The sequence below is a fragment of the Salvelinus sp. IW2-2015 genome, linkage group LG22, assembly GCF_002910315.2.
Source record: "Salvelinus sp. IW2-2015 linkage group LG22, ASM291031v2, whole genome shotgun sequence".
NCBI lineage: Eukaryota > Metazoa > Chordata > Actinopteri > Salmoniformes > Salmonidae > Salvelinus > Salvelinus sp. IW2-2015.
The window spans coordinates 19,039,640-19,059,218 of NC_036862.1; the positions used below are offsets into that span (position 1 = coordinate 19,039,640).

Below are 19,579 nucleotides of genomic sequence, written 5' to 3' on the forward strand. Positions count from 1 at the left end.
TTCCCTTTCTCTCTATAGACCTGTAAACTCACTGTGCTTCTCTCTCAGACCTGTCAACTCACTGGCCTTCTCTCTCTAGACCTGTCAACTCACTGTGCTTCTCCCTCTAGACCTGTCAACTCACTGTCCTTCTCTCTCTAGACCTGTCAACTCACTGTCCTTCTCTCTCTAAACTTGTCACTCCACTGTCCTTATCTCTCCTCTAGACCTGTCAACTCACTGTACTTCTCTCTCTAGACCTGTCAACTCACTGTGCTTCTCTCCTCTAGACCTGTCAACTCACTGTCCTTCTCTCTCTAGACCTGTAAACTTGCTGTCCTTCTCTCTCTAGACCGTCAACTCACTGTCCTCTCTCTCTTAGACCTGTCAACTCACTGTGCTTCTCTCTCTAGACCTGTCAACTCACTGTTCTTCTCTCTCTAGACCTTCAACTCACTGGCCTTCTCTCTCTAGACCTGTCAACTCACTGTGCTTCTCTCTTAGACCTGTCAACTCACTGTACTTCTCTCTCTAGACCTTTCAACTCACTGTCCTTCTCTCTCTAGACCTGTCAACTCACTGTGCTTCTCTCTCTAGACCTGTCAACTCACTTGTCTCTTCAGACCTGTCAACTCACTGTGTCTCTGTCTAGACCTGTCAACTCACTGTGCTTCTCTTACTAGACTGTCAACTACTGTGCTTCTCTCTCTAGACCTGTCAACTCACTGTGCTTCTCTTACTAGACATGTCAACTCACTGTGCTTCTCTCTCTAGACCTGTCAACTCACGGTCCTCCTCTCTCTCTAGACCTGTCAACTCACTGTGCTTCTCTCTCTAGACCTGTCAACTCACTGTGTCTCTGTCTAGACCTGTCAACTCACTGTGTCTCTGTCTAGACCTGTCAACTCACTGTGCTTCTCTTACTAGACATGTCAACTCACTGTGCTTCTCTCTCTAGACCTGTCAACTCACTGTCCTTCTCTCTCTAGACTTGTCAACTCACTGTCCTTATCTCTCTCTTGACCTGTCAACTCACTGTACTTAGAGAGAAGAACAGTGAGTTGACAGGTCTAGAGGGAGAAGTACAGTGAGTTGACAGGTCTAGAGAGAGAAGAACAGTGAGTTGACAGGTCTAGAGGGAGAAGTACAGTGAGTTGACAGGTCTAGAGAGAGAAGGACAGTGAGTTGACTGTATCTATCTGCTGAATGTAATTTTCCAAAATACATTTGTTACTACATTTCTGTTGTGAGAGAAAGAAAAGGTACTGATTGAAAGTATGTTACTGTGCAAAATATGTATTTTTACCCGATGTTATTTAAGATTCAGTGACTACATGTGAAGCCAATTTGATTGGGATTCATCACCAGTAGCAAATTCTTTTTTCCTGATGATGTTAGTGAATGGTCTTTGTTCCTGAAGAAGCAACCCTGTAACTGGTGGTCATCAGCAAGCCAAACCTGTGAATAAATCACTTCCTCAATCTGAGAGCCTGGTCATTGTGCTGCGTCGCTCCAGGGGGAGTACAGTAGAACAATCTGGGATTTACAAACAGCAGCCACAGCAGCAGCAGCAATAACAACATCCAGTCAGTAGATGGCAGTATAGGATAATCTGTACCAGATCCAGAAGATAGTAGTAAAACAACAACAAACACAATAAACATTTCAGCACGTTGAGCTTCCACTCTTGAGATAACTTTTAGTGCATGGGTTTATAAGTAAAATACATATACATACTCTATTCTATATGGCAGACTATTAGGAAAACATAGTACTAGTTATGTTCAGACTGCTATAAAGAATGGAAAATTCACTTGCATAAGAGCTTGCTTTATTTATTTTTATTATAAATACAACAAAAAGGAAACCAATGTTATATTGCACAGTTTATTAATCTGTATATATTGGCAGAGCTTAATGTAAAACAGCTTCAAACAAACACAAGGTAAATACCTCAGAAATTGCAACATATGCAAAAAACAACAGGTAAATACAAATAACTTATAAAATCATATGATATACTTATATCAACAAAATATATTACATACAAATCAAAAAAAGTATTTGAAAGCAATAAGAAATGTTTAAAAAAACGACATCAAATTGCAATGTCAACACAAATCAAATGCATTTATTKAGCAAAATCCTCCTTACACAAATATTGTCTAAATAAACCCAGAATGTCAAATTCATATTGATGGTTATTATGAGTCAAACCAGTAAAGTAAGATATATTTTCCATACTACAGCCACTGTAGGTCTCTGCATGCAGAGCCCCTTGTTTAGCTAGGCTGCTGTCTGTACCATTACAATGCAAATCCAAACTCTTTGCATATTGCAATTTCTTTTTTTCCTTTTCATCTTACTGTCAACTCACACGTGGTATATTTAACATTGTTGTAATATTTTCTGTTTATTCAAAATAGTTAAGAATAATTTTTGGATGACTATAGCCTGTTCTTGGTTAGCTTAGCTACATGCCCCAACCTTTCATTTAGCCTGGGTATCAGTCTGTTTGCACTAACATTCCATTCCTTTCCACTACTTGCCATGCCAAATATCATGTCATGTTTGGCATATGACACAGAGTACAATGAGTGGAATGGTAGTACAAAACAGGTCTGGATTGCAGGCTTTAATAAACTCATGGCATTGATAGTTTTCATATTGAGTTACCATAGTTATCATCCAGAGTTTCTACAACTGATGTCTTGCACTGCCTTCCTTATCAATCCATTAGCTGGAAATACAAACCACGACGACTAAAGAATTCAGTGCTAAACCTGACTAGCCTGTGGTAGTCATTTTAAAAGTAGATAAAAGTAATTTTAAATCCTTGCCTTTGTTGAAATATAAATAAAATAGTTCCCGAAAAACAAATGGGATGGAAATCATTACAAGGATTGTTATTTCCTGCTTTATAATGTGAAACGTGATTAAGAAACAAATTACAATTACAATGGACAAATTTCACACAGTACGTAGAGTTCTGAAATTGCCCTTACAGACATGTAAACACATTATCAAATTAACATAGAACAATTTGTTGCTTTTGACACCTACATCAATAGACTACTGTGATGGGAGACCAACTATCAGTTATTATTACTAACCAACTAATCTACGTCCCAAATGGCACGCTAATCCCTTTATAGTGCATTTCTTTTGACCAGAGCCCTATGGGTCCTGATCAAATGTTGCACACTATAAAGGGAATAGGGTACCATTTTGGACGCACACTAAGACATGATGTGAGAGAGTCAGGTCACGGTTTGGAACAGAGAATTATGGTTCAACTGTCAAAATGGAGACTAAATGGAGACGTCTTGTTCTTTTCAAATCTTTTCTGGAAATCAACTCTTTACATCATCCTTATATACAACAGTTTTTCCTTTTTTCCTAGAAAAGTGTCCCAAGTTTGATATGTATTTGACATACAAATGTTGTATAAACGTTAYTAACCGTAGGTTTGTTTATTGTATTTTTCACAGTTTTAAATATGACCAGTTGAATAAAATCGTACATTCATTTTTTTAAATCAGTGTTGAAAGAAACTGTCACTGTAGCACTATAACTGACCTCGTCTTCTAAGATCATCAGTTGAAGTGTTTTTTCTCCACGTCTTATAACCTATATTTTAACCTGTCTGTCTCTGGGCCTTAGTATATACAGTGGGGTCTGAAATTATTGACACCCTTGATAAATATGAGCAAAAATTACTGTATAAAAGAAATAATTCAAATACTGAGCTATATTGTATAGTAAAAATATATATATTATTTTMTACTAATTCAATTGCTCAGAGAAAGGGATTTTGTTTGACAAGTAATATATATATATATATATATTAAATATAGGTTGCAAAGGGAGGGTATTACTGGAAATGTTTGAAGTTTAACAATAAACTACCAGCATTTTGGTATCTTTTAAAGATTTTATGTAATCTATCACACAACATCTAGTGGCCCTTTTGGGTACTTCAGATTATCACAGGTCAAAGATCATACCCCCAAGACATTCTAACCTCCCATGTTATTGGTAATGGTGAGAGGTTAGCATGTCTTGAGGGTATGATTTTGACCCTCTGTAACTTTCCCACTCATCATTATTCATTATTATCTGTAATCATCATTATTATCTGTAATCATGGTAGCATCCACATTAATTACGAAGTGTTTAGAAATGTATCATATTCATATTTACAATAAAAGTGACTCCAAAATGACAGAATACATTATTTACCATTCATTTCTACCATTCTATAATCAGAAACACAACCTAAAAAAACTGCAAATGCAAACAACAAGTTTGTAGAATCCAAAGCTTGATGTAGTCATTGCATGATAGGAATATGGTACCAAATACTACACTTTTGACAACTTTATTTATAAGAATCTTTAGGGAGCTTTAATTTTCACTCCTACCTTTTGAGAATAGTTTTTTTWWACTTGTTAAACAAAATCTCTTTCTCTAAGCAATTCTAATAACATAAAATAATTCTCACATTTTTGGGAGCATATAATATAGCTCAGTTTCTGAATTATTTATTTTATACAGTCATTATTGTTCATCTTCATCAAGGGTGTCAATAACTGTGGACCCCACTGTATTTCTACAGTTTATGGTTAGTTAGTTAACCTGTCGTTAACTTGTAGTTGACCTGTGAGGTTAGTTAGCATTAGTTAACTCTTATACCGTAGTTAGCTAACTTGTATATGTAGTTAACAGCAGCTAACCTGTATAGTTGGTTAACAGTAGTGTCCAGGTGTCCTCCAAACATGGCCATGTTGTACTGCCTCTCTGTCTCTGTAACCCTCAGTATCTGTTCTGGTGCTCGTAGTGCCACCGGTTGAAGTCGATGTTGAACGCCACAATGCTACCGGATGCCATGCCAGTGATGAGAGTCCTGGGGGAGGGGACACACACACACACACACAATACAGTATGTTCATCAACACAATGYACCTCTATAAGACCCATTACTTTACTAACATAAACACAATAGGTGTGAGTGTGTATGTGTGTGAGTGAATGTGTGTGTGGTGTGTGTCTGTATGTATGTGTGTGAGGAAAGTGACGCTTGTGTATTGCTCCAAGGCAAGTGTGCTTTCAGAACATTGCACTGCAATTTCGTTGTCTCTATGGCAACCGGTTCTATTTAAAGAAAACAAAGCTCACTGAACTGCGAACGTTCCATTTCCCCAAATGTACCCTGACAAGCATGAAACACACAGGCCCTTTCAGTGTTACAGCCTACATGACTGCTCTACACCCACACACACACACACCCACACACAACACACACACACACACACACACACACACACACACACACACACACACACACACACACACACACACACACACACACACACACACACACACACACACACACACACACAACACACACACACACACCACACACACACACACACACACACACACACACACACACACACACACACACACACACAAGCCATTGATCCTGTTGTAGAGGCAACCTGATTGGGTGGACAAACAGGACTAACCTCTGGTCGTGAGAGAGGTCCATGGCGCGGACACCAGCATCACAGCCTGGGTAGATGTAGAGTTGTTTGAAGTCACAGGCCTGCCACACCTCCACTACCCCGTTGTCTCCACCCGTCACCAGGTTCTGACCATCACTACTCAGCATAATGGCCTAGGGAGCACATCATAATAATTATATAATAATAAATCAAATAAATAACATAAAAATAAACAATAATAACGACATCATCTACCTCAAATCACAGCCTATGTAGTAAACTACTTTAGATATTTAGACCCTAGGCCCTATGTAGTGCACTAAGTTTGAATACTGCTGTCCAGCAATGATTTACATCTCTTTCACATTGAAAATGTGGAGTAGGTTCTGTCGATCAGTGGAATCCCTCCCCAATTGAATCCCTTGTTTATATATAATTTTAAGACAGTAAAATGTGAAGAAGGCGTGTGTAGACTTTTACTAGGTACATATTGTGTCTGTGGTCTTACCCGTGTTGAGTCGTTGACCTCCATCTGAGCCAGTAGTTTTCCGTTGATGCTGAAGTTACAGAAGCGTCCTCTCTCGTAGCAGATGATACAGTGGCCCTCGCTGGACACCGATATGAGGCGGGGACACAGGCAGTTATCTGGGCCCTCCAGGGCCCGCAGCAGGTCCCCTGTTATAGTGTGGACCAGACACGGACCCTCTGGAGGGAAGATAGAGTTACACACTAACACGCACGGACGAATGCACACACACTGTTTCAAGAATGTTACTCAACATTCCACTCCTAACTGAGATACTCAACATTCCACTCCTAAATGAGATAACTCAACTATGTACTGTGGCATGTGACATTACAATCCTATCAGCCAACTCACATACACTATATAAACAAAAGTATGTGGACACCCTTTCAAATTAGTGGATTGGGCTATTTCAGCCACACACGTTGCTGACAGGTGTATAAAATCGAGCACACAGCCATGCGATCTCCATAGACAAATATTGGCAGWWGAATGGCCTTACTKAAGAGCTCAGTGACTTTCAACRTGGCACCGTCATTGGATGCCACCTTTCCAACAAGTCAGTTTATCAAATTTCTRCCCTGCTAGAGCTKCCCCGGTCAACTGTAAGTGCTGCTATTGTGAAGTGGAAACATCTAGGAGCAACAACGACTCTGCCGCAAAGTGGTAGGCCACACAAGCTCACAGAAAGGGACCGCCAAGTGCTGAAGCGTGTAGCACGTAAAAATCGTCTGTCCTCGGTTGCAACACTCCCTTCCGAGTTCCAAACTGCCACTGGAAGCAATGTCAGTACAATAAATGTTTATTGAGAGCTTCAAGACATGTGTTTCCATAGCCGAGCAGCCAAACACAAGACTAAGATCACCATGCGCAATGCCAAGCGTCAAATGGAGTGGTGTAAAGCTCGCCGCCATTAGACTCTGGAGCAGTGCACTACTTTGGAACAGAGCCATATGGGCCCTGGTCAAAAGACGTGCACTACACAGGGAATAGAGTGCCATTTGGGACTCAGGCTGTCTCTGCTGACCTTTGGCTCCACTGATGACCAGTCCCAGCTCGGCACACACAGAGACACACACCACCTCATGGTCATGGCCGGTCAGCACAGCTCGCGGTGCCGGGTAGTCACCTGGAACACAACACAACAGTTGGGTTTTATTAAGAACAACATACCATGGCTTGGGATCGTTGCAACAGAGTTCACTTCACTGGGGGATGCGAAGAATGTAATGAACTAAGAACTTTCTGAAATAAGAGCATTCATCAGGACTCAAATGTGTTGTTATGTTGATAAATAACTGACCACAGACATTGTGAGAGTGACATCCACCCAGCTGCTGCCAGCGAGGTCCTGGTCAATTGTCATATAAATGTTGTGACGGCAGATCGTCCCCTTCCCCAACCACCCTCCCCTCACACTGTCCCATGATTGATGACGGCTGGGGGACGTCTCTCCTCTCCTCCCTTCTACTCCCTTCCACCCCTCTCTCCTCTCACCCCATGTGTCTTTTCCTTCCTCTCTCCTCTCATCCCTCTTTCTTCTCCCCTCTCCTCCCTTTCACCCCTCTCTCTTCTCCAGTCCCTTAGAGGGTAGGACCAGAGCAGACCTGCCAGTCCCAGGACAGTGTGAGGCCTCCAGAGAGATCACAGACTCATCCAGCTCACCTGCCCTACAAAAGATTCAATCAGCCTACACTGAGCCCCTCCCCCAGCCAGCCAACACAACCTCCCCACCCTGCCTCACATTGCAGTGATATGGGCCGAGTTGGGCCTGAGAGGCAGGCGGGGGATTGAGCTGGAAGTTATTTTAAGAATGCGTACATTTCTCACTAAATTCTGAGCAATGGATAAATGATAGCCTAATATTTGTTGTGTAGCGGGAATAAAAGTCTACATGAGATCTCCTTACCAATGGCAAATGCATCTGTTTCATCATTAGGCATATGTTTTAATGTTTTTATTAGCCTACCATTATTATCATTCCTGTGTATCAAACGCCTCCATTTTCCTCAAAAGAACAATATTTGCTTGCAATACAGTTGATCAACCACTAGACGTGGTGAATACTCATGATCTGAGATTTGCATGGAGATAAGCAAAGTTTCCCATCAAGATCAACATTGATAAATGTTGATAAAACACCTTTGTGGGAAAACTGGCAAGATTTAGTCTTTTCTGTGCGCTGACTGGGCACGGACCTTTGATAAATGAGGCCTGAGGTGTTTAAGGACACATGCAGGCTGATGTACATTAGAGGGCACTGTTCTCTTCCTGCCAAGGGTTACAACATCTTCAACTCTGTCAAATATGAATCATATAATACTCTCCTACCTAGATTGCTGTGAACTGAAGTCTGACAAAAAGTATTATTGTTCATCTTAAAATTGTATCATAAATGATGATTAACTGCTTTATTAATAATACAACTAAATAGCTCACATACAGTGCCGGTCAAAAGTTTGGACACGAATACTCGTTCAAGGGTAATTCTTATTTTTTTAAACTATTTTCTACAATATAGAATAATAGTGAAGACGTTAAAACTATGAAATAACACATATGGAATCATGTAGTAACCAAATCAAAATATATTTTATATTTGAGATTCTTCAAAGTAGCCACCCTTTGCCTTGATGACAGCTTTGCACACTCTTGGCATTCTCAGAACCAGCTTCATGAGGTAGTCACCTGGAATTCATTTCACTTAAACAGGTGTGCCTTGTTAAAAGTTAATTTGTGGAATTTATTTTCTTCTAATGCATTTATGCCAATCACTTGTGTTGTAACAAGGTACGGGTGGTATACAGAAGAAAGCCCTATTTGGTAAAAGACCAAGTCCATATTATGGCATGAACAGCTCAAATAAGCAAAGAGAAACGACAGTCCATCATTACTTTAAGACATGAAGATCAGCCAAAATTTCAAGAACTTTGAACGTTTCTTCAAGTGCAGTCGCAAAAACCATCAAGCGCTATGATGAAACTGGCTCTCATGAGGACCACCACAGGAAAGGAAGACACAGAGTTAACTCTGCTGCAGCAGAGGATAAGTTCATTAGAGTTACCAGCCTCAGAAATTGCAGCCCAAATAAATGCTTCACAGAGTTCAAGTAACAGACACATCTCAACATCAACTGTTCAGAGGAGACTGTGTGAGTCAGGCCTTCATGGTCAAATTGCTGCAAAGAAACCACTACTAAAGGACACCAATAAGAAGAAGAGACTTGCTTGGGCCAAGAAACATGAGCAATGGACATTAGACTGGTGGAAGTCTTTTGGTGTGATGAGTCCAAATTTGAGATTTTTGGTTCCAACCGCTGTGTCTTTGTGAGATGCAGAGTAGGTGAACGGATGATCTCCGCATGTGTGGTTCCCACCATGAAGCATGGAGGAGGAGGTGATATGGTGCATTGCTGGTGACACTGTCTGTGATTTATTTAGAATTTAAGGCACACTTAACCAGCATGGCTACAACAGCATTCTGCAGTGATACGCCATCCCATCTGGTTGCGCTTAGTGGGACTATCATTTGTTTTTCAACAGGACAATGACCCAAAACACACCTCCAGGCTGTGTAAGGGTTATTTGACCAAGAAGGAGAGTGATGGAGTGTTGCATCAGATGACCTTGCCTCCACAATCACCTGACCTCAACCCAATTGAGATGGTTTGGGATGACTTGGACAGCAGAGTGAAGGAAAAGCAGCCAACAATTGTAAATGATATGTAGGAACTGCTTCAAGACTGTTGGAAAAGCATTCCAGGTGAAGCTAGTTGAGAGAATACCAAGAGTGTGCAAAGCTGTCATCAAGGCAAAGGGTGGCTACTTTGAAGAATCTAAAATCTAAAATATATTTTAATTTGTGAAACACTTTTTTGGTTACTACATGACTCCATATGTGTTACTTCATAGTTTTGATGTCTTCACTATTATTTTACAATTTAGAAAAAGTTAAAATAAAGAAAAACCCTTGAATGAGTAGGTGTGTCCAAACTTTTGACTGGTACTGTAGGTWGCTACTGAAGACCACTATGTGTTTCATCTATAGTGAAGAACTTATTAAATGTTCACTCTGAAAAAACTGATATCAAACATCCTGGTTTGATTGATATGGAATATGATTAGTTGAAGTTCTCTCCATAGAAGAAACCTTCCTTTGTTAGGAAGGTGCACAGTGCAGTAAGCAGTGTGTATGTGTGTGTGTGTACCATGGGAGTGTTTTCTCCTGCAGTATAGTGCTGCGGCACCCTCTATTAATTGGAACAAACCAAGCTGAAATTCTTAATTATCTTCAGAAAAGATAATGAGAAAAACACTCACACCAACCACAGCCCCATGTGACACCAGTTCATGCACAGTACACACAAATACATTACATATACAACACGCACACAAACACTCTTACCACACACACTCTACACACACGCACGGACACACACACACACACACACACACACACACACACACACACACACACACACACACACACACACACACACACACACACACACACACACACACACACACACACACCACAATCACACACACACACACACACACGCTCACACACTGTTATTGTGTCCAAGTCAGACAAATGGTGAAGTGGTTGTTTTGAACACAGATAATTAGTGAGTATGAGGAACTAAGTGAGAAGAGCAGCAGAAATCAAATCACACTGGAGCTGAATAGCAAGACATCTGGAGTATTTTACTGGAACGCAAGTAACACACACATATAGGTGCATATACAGCAGATGCTTCTCCCTGTCAGGGCCGGCGTTATGTGTGTTCTCCCTGTCTCTGTATGTGTACACAATGTATCTGATGCTGTCTAGACAAAAGGAGTATGGCATGTCATACTTTTTYTGGCCTGACAGCATCAGATACATGGGCTACATACAGTAAGACAGAGGGGTGCTGTTTCGCTCGTTAGTTTCTGCAGCGAGGAATAAGCCCAATGCGTTTCTATGGGCACAATATGCAGAACTAAACTTGTTGAAAGATATTATATACAGATCTCTGGTTTCAGCCACTTGAAAATTAGAAAGGAAAGTTGGCACAGTGCACTGTTCGGATGCCGGCTTCCCCTAAAGTAAATTGATGTTTTGACAAAATTATATAATTACTCCTGTCTAAATAAAATCATTCAAAAGACTTTACCAGAGAGCTTGACTTAGCCACAGAGGATCATTGGCTCTTTCTTTTTAAATAGCCTATGCTTATTTGCGAAGCCAGAATTCGTGCAGCGTGCGCGGCTATAGGCCTAGGTGAACATTGAGTTGCGTCTGTCAGTGAATAGCATCTCAAATGTGTTTAGATAATGTGTCTTGAGTACAAGAAGAAGGGGCATGCACTAAACTCTACAGAATGTGCTCTGCTGTCTCTTGCCAAATCTTGGACATTCATTGTTTCATTGTGTGAATTGTTTGCCCTTTGATTGTTTATTTATATCAATTCAACATTACATACACTACCGTTCAAAAGTTTGGGGTCACTTAGAAAGGTCCTTGTTTTTGAAAGAAAAGCAAATCTTTTGTCCATTAAAATAACATAAAATTGATCAGTGTAGACATTGTTAATGTGGTAAATGACTATTGCAGCTGGAAGCGGCTGATTCTTTATGGAATATCTACATAGGCGTACAGAGGCCCATTATCAGCAACCATCACTCCTGTGTTCCAATGGCACGTTGTGTTAGTTAATCCAGGTTTATCATTTTGAAAGGCAACTTGATCGTTAGAAAACCCTTTTGTAATTATGTTAGCACAGCTGAAAACTGTTGTTCTGATTAAAGAAGCAATAAAACTGGCCTTCTTTAGACTAGTTGAGTATCTGGAGCATCAGCATTTGTGGGTTCGATTACAGGTTCAAAATGGCCAGAAACAAAAAACTTTTTTCTGAAACTCGTCAGTCTATTCTTGTTCTGAGAAATGAAGGCTATTCCATGCGAGAAATTGACAAGAAACTGAAGATCTTGTACAAGTGTGTACTACTCCCTTCATAGAACAGCGCAAACTGGTCTCACCAGAATAGAAGAGGAGTGGGAGGCCCCGGTGCACAACTGAGCAAGAAGAACAGTACATTAGAGCGTCAAGTTTGAGAACAGATCCCTCACAAGTCCTCAACTGGCAGCTTTATTAAATAGTACCCGCAAACACCAGTCTCAACGTCAACAGTGAAGAGGCGACTCCGGGATGCTGGCCTTCCGGCAGAGTTGCAAAGAAAAAGCCATATCTCAGACTGGCCAATAAAAAGAAAAGATTAAGATGGACAAAAGAACACAGACACAGTACAGAGAAACTCTGCCTAGAAGGCCAGCATCCCGGAGTCGCCTCTTCACTGTTGACGTTGAGATTTTTTGCATTTTAATTCAGGTTTTTTGATTAACCACATGACAATAATTTWGAGAAACTAAAACAGTATTATTGAAGTGAAGGTGTTCCACAAAAATGCGCATACATGTTTTAAATAACTGGCACACAGATAGGTAGAAATCATAAGATAAATTGTAAACTTCCCCAAACTTGAAACTCACAAGCTGCCTATGGTCTTTATTGTAACACACATGAACAACATTTGAAGAAAAAAACGGGCCTGCCTATAGAAATCAAATGGCAGTCCAACTGATTCATTCTGGCGCCAGCCCTGCTCACTGTCTCTGTCCATCATTCCATAACAAGAGTGGAAACTAGAATTTTCACTGCTGATCAAAGAATGCTTTTATTAATATAATAATCTACCTTAATGAACTACAGCTCCACAATGAGGTGCTGTAATTAATTTGAGCTGATATGAAGAGCTTCCTCTCTCTACCCTTGAACAGAGGGCAACTACTGGCTACTGCTCATGGACAGGACTGTTACACTGTGTGTCTGTGTGTGTGTGTATGTCTGTCTCTGTCTGTTTGTGTGTGTGTGCATGTGAGTGTGTGTTCTGACTTACTGTTGTTGGGGTTGTCTCCTATGATGTGGTGTCGTCCACTCCAGTACCACAGTAGCAGAGTAGCGTCTCTGGACCCTGACACGATGTAGCAGTCTCCCCCGATGTAGCTCTCTGACCGGGCCAGACACGTCACCACGTCCCAGTGGCCAAACACTATCTGGGTCAGCTTACCTGCAGCACAGAGAGAGCAATATAAAGTATTGTAGACATACAGTAGTATTAAGGTACCAGTATTATACAGTCTGTACTATTATCTGGGTCAGCTTACCTGCACAGAGACAGTATTATGATTTAAACCTTTGTGTCTAGGCCTACTGTGTGGAAGTAGTACAGTGTAAGTAGTACAGTGTAATATAGTAGTAGTATAGTACTACAGTAGTATAGTAGTAGTATTATGGTGGTACTATAGTAGCTAGAAGTACCATGGTAGTTAGTATTACCTGTCTCGGTGGAGTAGACTCTGAAACTCTTGTCCCAGAAGCCACAGACCAGGATGTAGCGGTTGTCGGCGGTAACCACGAAGCAGTGTGTGTTGATCTGGATGCTCTGATCCACCAGGTCTGTAATCTGACGCTTGTTATTCCCAGAGTTGTTGGCTACACACCCACACAGAGGGATAACTTAGTTAGTATTCAGTACAATGGTCTGGCCTGGCCTCAGGGTTACACTCACCAATCAGAGGGATAACTTAGTTAGTATTCAGTACAATGGTCTGTCCCTGGCCCTCAGGGTTACACTCACCAATCAGAGGGATAACTTAGTTCAGTATTCAGTACAATGGTCTGGCCTGGCCTCAGGGTTAAACTCACCAATCAGAGGGATAACTTAGTTTCGTATCCAGTACAATGGTCTGGCCTGGCCTCAGGGTTACACTCACCAATCAGAGGGATAACTTAGTTAGTATTCAGTACAATGGTCTGGCTGGCCTCAGGGTTACACTCACCAATCGAGGATAACTTAGTTAGTATTCAGTACAATGGTCTGGCCTGGCCTCAGGGTTACACTCACCAATCAGAGGATAACTTAGTTCGTATTCAGTACAATGGTCTGGCCTGGCCTCAGGGTTACACTCACCAATCAGAGGGATAACTTAGTTAGTATTCAGTACAATGGTCTGGCCTGGCCTCAGGGTTACACTCACCAATCAGAGGGATAACTTAGTTCGTATTCAGTACAATGGTCTGGCCTGGCCTCAGGGTTACACTCACCAATCAGAGGATAACTTAGTTAGTATTCAGTACAATGGTCTGGCCTGGCCTCAGGGTTACACTCACCAATCAGAGGGATAACTTAGTTCGTATTCAGTACAATGGTCTGGCCTGGCCTCAGGGTTACACTCACCAATCAGAGGATAACTTAGTTCGTATTCAGTACAATGGTCTGGCCTGGCCTCAGGGTTACACTCACCAATCAGAGGGATAACTTAGTTCGTATTCAGTACAATGGTCTGGCCTGGCCTCAGGTTACACTCACCAATCAGAGGGATAACTTAGTTAGTATTCAGTACAATGGTCTGGCCTGGCCTCAGGGTTACACTCACCAATCAGAGGGATAACTTAGCTAGTATTCAGTACAATGGTCTGGCCTGGCCTCAGGGTTACACTCACCAATCAGAGGGATAACTTAGTTAGTATTCAGTACAATGGTCTGGCCTGGCCTAAGGGTTACACTCACTAATCAGAGGGATAACTTAGTTAGTATTCAGTACAATGGTCTGGCCTGGCCTCAGGGTTACACTCACCAATCAGAGGGATAACTTAGTTCGATTTCAGTACAATGGTCTGGCCTGGCCTCAGGGTTACACTCCACAATCAGAGGGATAACTTAGTTAGTATTCAGTACAATGGTCTGGCCTGGCCTCAGGGTTACACTCACCAATCAGAGGGATAACTTAGTTCGTATTCAGTCAATGGTCTGGCCTGGCCTCAGGGTTACACTCACTCAGAGGGATAACTTAGTTAGTATTCAGTACAATGGTCTGGCCTGCCTCAGGGTTACACTCACCAATCAGAGGGATAACTTAGTTCGTATTCAGTACAATGGTGCTGGCCTGGCCTCAGGGTTAAACCTACCAATCAGAGGGATAACTTAGTTCGTATTCAGTACAATGGTCTGGCCTGGCTCAGGGTTACACTCACCAATCAGAGGGATAACTTAGTTCGTATTCAGTACAATGGTCTGGCCTGGCCTCAGGGTTACACTCACCAATCAGAGGATAACTTAGTTAGTATTAGTACAATGGTCTGGCCTGGCCTCAGGGTTACACTCACCAATCAGAGGGTCCATCCTCTATGGGGCAGGTGGTGGGCCTGTTCCAGGAGTAACCTGGCGCTCCTCTCAAACCTGGAAAACACACACACTTTCACATGTATGTCACAAAGCAGGTACGCACACAAGTATGCACCGCCACACACAGCACAACACACACACCACACCACAACACACACACACACACACAACACACACACACAAACACACACTGAGCACCTGCTCCATGGTCAGAGGTTGGTTCATGAAGGTTTCCATGAAGCTTATTGATTTCAGTTCCTGACTGTCAGGCTGAGTAGAGCTATGATCCCCTGGAGGGCAGAAACACAGCAGCATGCTGGGAATATGAAGCCCTTATTATTCTGTCATTATTGTTGGAACCAAGAACCCTTTTCTTCTCTCCAACAGAAAAATTGGAGTTGCAGCTGTGGTCCTTAACAACAGAATGTAAGGCTCACTCTGGTCTCACTCGGTGGGGTGTGTGGTGTGTGTGTTGTGGTGTGTGTGTGTGTGTGTGTGTGTGTGTGTGTGTGTGTGTGTGTGTTGTGTGTGTGGTGTGTGGTGTGTGTGCGTGTGTGCGTGTGTGCGTGTGTGTGTGTGTGTGTGTGTGTGTGTGTGTGTGTGTGTGGTGTGTGTGTGTGTGTGTGTGTGTGTGTGTGTGGGTGTGTGGTGTGCTCCGGTGACAGATGTGGAAGTGTGAAGAGAATCTGGTGCAGTTGCAGCCTAATTTCCCAGTAAGCTTTCAGGTGACCCTTGATCCTGAGGTGAGTTTGGTTCCTGAGAAGTGTGCATGTGTGTGTGTGTTTGTGTTTGTGCGTGCGTATGTGTGTGTGTGTATGTGTGCGCCTGCGTGCGCGTGTGTGCGTTATTTTCTTTGGAGCGTTGGGGGGTAATGTTGTTCACACATGCCTGAGGACCAACATGTGGAAGCACTCTGTCGCTCTTTACCTGACCAAGGGGTGTAGCAGGGTGGCTTGACTTTAACATTAACCTGAAGACTGTTATTTATCTAACTACCTAAATATGATTAATTGTTAGCCTATTCAATTAATCGTGTAACAATTAACTCATTAGGATTTGGGCGGTTCTTTAAAGAGTTACCATCTCCCGAATTAAACTCTAAAGGTCTTTACCTGTCACGTCTATAAACAGTCAACTTATTAATCATCATAACCTTGTATCATGTCATTATTCTGAACAACCTCCTTGCATCTGCAAAAACCAGAGCCTTACCTATTCAGTACAACACAAGTTGATTTCATTATTTATTTACTAGCTAATTAAATGGTAACACAGGATAAACATACACACTTTATACGTTAAAAACAGGTCCCTAGCGGAATGACAACAATATGGCTGCTTGTTATAAAAGAGATGGAGGGATGGGGGGCAAAGATGGACAGAGACACTTAACCTTGGTACATTTAGAAACTACTCTCACTTACAGTAATCATATACTTTGCACACGAACCGCCACCCTCTTTGAGCAAGAAATCATGAATGTATTTACATGAAATGCCGGATCTCTCTCGGTGGACAGGGCCTTGGAAAGGGGGTTGGGCCTTTACGTGGCACGCTTGTAAGGCTCTGATTGTTCCAAAATGGTTCCAACAAGTCTTCTACTGTTGTTCTTCTCTGTAGTTTCCGGTATCTGGTGACTTGTCGTGTAGTCCTGAACAGAACTACAATAGATTTTTTCTTCCATTCACTCCTGAAGATGCTTCTTTGAAGATAGGCTAGCCAGCCGGGTTGATGGTTCCCAGTGGGGTTGTGAGAGTAACGTAATACGATGGTTTGAGCAAAGTAACGTTAGTAGAATGGTCCCAATTAAATTTGCTTTCGAAGATACTTTACTTAGGACAGCTAATCAGCCGTACCAGTGATTGTCCGAGAGGTGAGTTTATCGTCTCTACCTCGTGTTGAGATTCAAAGTTCAGACTTTAAATGTGCAGCTGCATCTCAACGTTTTTCTGGTCTGACATGTTAATTCTTAACCCAGTTTGTTCGAAAGGACGGTTCTATCAGGCTGACACGCTCTCTGACCTAACTCAGGGGCGTGACTTGTCACTGTGCAAAGTTTATGTAACACAATTATCTCTTATGGCTCCTAAAATGGTTTGTCCAGACCCAGGCTGCTACAGACCCAGGCTGTTACAGACCCAGGCTGCAACAGACCCAGGCTGCTACAGACCCAGGCTGCTAGAGACCCAGGCTGCTACAGACCCAGGCTGCTACAGACCCAGACTGCTACAGACCCAGGCTGCTACAGACCCAGGCTGTTACAGACCCAGGCTGCTACAGACCCATGCTGCTACAGACCCAGGCTGTATAGGTTAGCCCTGGTTGGTAAGGAGGGGTTTTACAGGGCCACTGCTGTGGTAGGTAGCACATGTGGTGGAACACGCAATTAGTTTTACAAGAGCATGTGTATTCTTGGCTATGAGTGTGTGTGTGGTGTGTGTGTGTGTTGTGTGTTGTGTGTTGTGTGTGTGTTGTGTTGGTGTGTGTGTGTGTGTGTGGTGGGTGGTGTGTGGTGTGGTGTGTGTGTGTGTGTGTGTGTGTGTGGTGTGTGTGTGTGTGTGTGTGGTGTGGTGTGTGTGTGTGTGTGTGGTGTTGTAGCACTAACACTACCGTTCAGTTAGTTTAGGGTCACTTAGAAATGTCCTTAGTTTTTGAAAGAAAAGCACATTTTTTGTCCATTTAAAATAACATCAAATTGATCAGAACACACAGTGTAGACATTGTTAGTGTTGTAATGACTATTGGGAGCTGGAAACAGGCAGATTTTTAATGGAATATCTACATAGGCGTACAGAGGCCCAATATCAGCAACCATCACTCCTGTGTTCCAATGGCACGATGTGTTAGCTAATCCAAGTTGATCATTTTAAAAGGCTAATTGATCATTAGAAAACCCTTTTGTAATTATGTTAGCACAGCTGAAAACTGTTGTTCTGATTAAAGAAGCAATAAAACTGGCCTTTAGACTAGTTGAGTATCTGGAGCATCAGCACTTGTGGGTTCGATTACAGGTCATTTACAACATTAACAATGTCTACACTGTATTTCTGATCAATTTTATGTTATTTTAATGGACAAAAAATGTGCTTCTCTTTCAAAAACAAGGACATTTCTAAGTGACCCCMAAACTTTTGAACGGTAGGGTATGTGTGTTCTGGTCTGTGCTTTCTGGCCTCTGTGTGTGTGTAGTACCCTCACCGACAGTGTTGTGCCAGCGGTTGACAGCGAACAGTCTGCTGCAGGTGACGGTGACAGCGGCAGGGACAGAGAGGTGTGGCAGGGTGTTGGCTGCTACGTGTGTCACCGGGGAGTTGGAGGGAAACTTCAGTACCATGATCACATCCTGCTGCATCTGGTCCTTGAACATCAGAGGGCTCTGGGGAAGGAAACACTATTGAGTAGAAGAGAGAAGAAGAGAGGGAGTGTGGAGGATGGAGGATGGAGGGATGGAGGAGGATGAGGAGAGAGAAGGGGACAGAATGGAGAGAGGTAATTAGTGTGGAGGTAAAATAGGTTTCAGACACAGAAGAGCTGCATGTACATGGTGGAGGAAGAGGAGGAGAGGAGGAGGAAGAGGGGAGGGAGGAGGGGTCAGTCAGACATACAGACATACATACAGACATATAGGCAGACACACATACACAAATACAGACAGACAGACAGGGGTTAGAAACATGAGATGGAATTGTTGTTTATAGTACATGGAACATCAGTATCTTCACTTGCAAGCAAAGTCGGGGCAACATTTTCCTAATGCTAAATAATGTAGGTAATTCTTGTACTTTGCACAATTATTTTGCACTACAAAAATGTGGCCCTCAGTTTAGTTTACTGTATGGGGATAGCAAAAAGGACTAAACCAACAACACGTCAGACACGTCAGACGGCTGTGGTAGAACTGGGTCAGTAGGGGGCACTCTTCCCTCTGCTCTACACAATAGACACATCAACTCTTCATTCAATGGAGCCATTGGAAATATGTTGGAAGCAATGGGGACTGGGGAGTTGAAATGGGGAGTGGGTACAAGGAGTGGAGGACATGGTAGAGAAGAGAGCATAGAGAAACCTATTGGCAAAATATTCTCTCTCCCACGATGGAGAGATGGGACTGCCACACACACCACAAAGACAACATACAAACACACACACACACTCTCATCATCTACTTTCCTCTCTCTGTCTCCCCTCTCTCTGTTCATTCTCTCCTCCCCCTCTTCTCTGGTCTCTCCTGTCTACCCTCTCCCACTGCTCTCCCCCTCTATCAGCTGTCTCTTCTCCCTGCTCTGCCCCTCTCATATTGCTTTGTCTTCCCTTCTCTTCCCCCTCTATATGCTGTCT

The 19,579-nt window shown here is 42.4% G+C and overlaps 1 protein-coding gene across 1 annotated transcript in view; it reads right to left on the reverse strand.

The window, feature by feature from the left end:
* Positions 1 to 1,798: 1,798 nt before the first annotated feature.
* The window catches only part of LOC111949807 (neurobeachin-like), a 155,842-nt gene continuing 138,061 nt past the window's right edge, over positions 1,799 to 19,579 (reverse strand). Inside the window, 9 exon segments of the mRNA XM_070433858.1 lie at positions 1,799 to 4,885; positions 5,508 to 5,659; positions 5,995 to 6,191; positions 7,040 to 7,141; positions 12,953 to 13,123; positions 13,393 to 13,548; positions 15,223 to 15,238; positions 15,240 to 15,295; positions 18,440 to 18,632. Of these exon segments, the coding sequence (XP_070289959.1) occupies positions 4,795 to 4,885; positions 5,508 to 5,659; positions 5,995 to 6,191; positions 7,040 to 7,141; positions 12,953 to 13,123; positions 13,393 to 13,548; positions 15,223 to 15,238; positions 15,240 to 15,295; positions 18,440 to 18,632 (1,134 nt within the window). The 3' untranslated portion in view covers positions 1,799 to 4,794.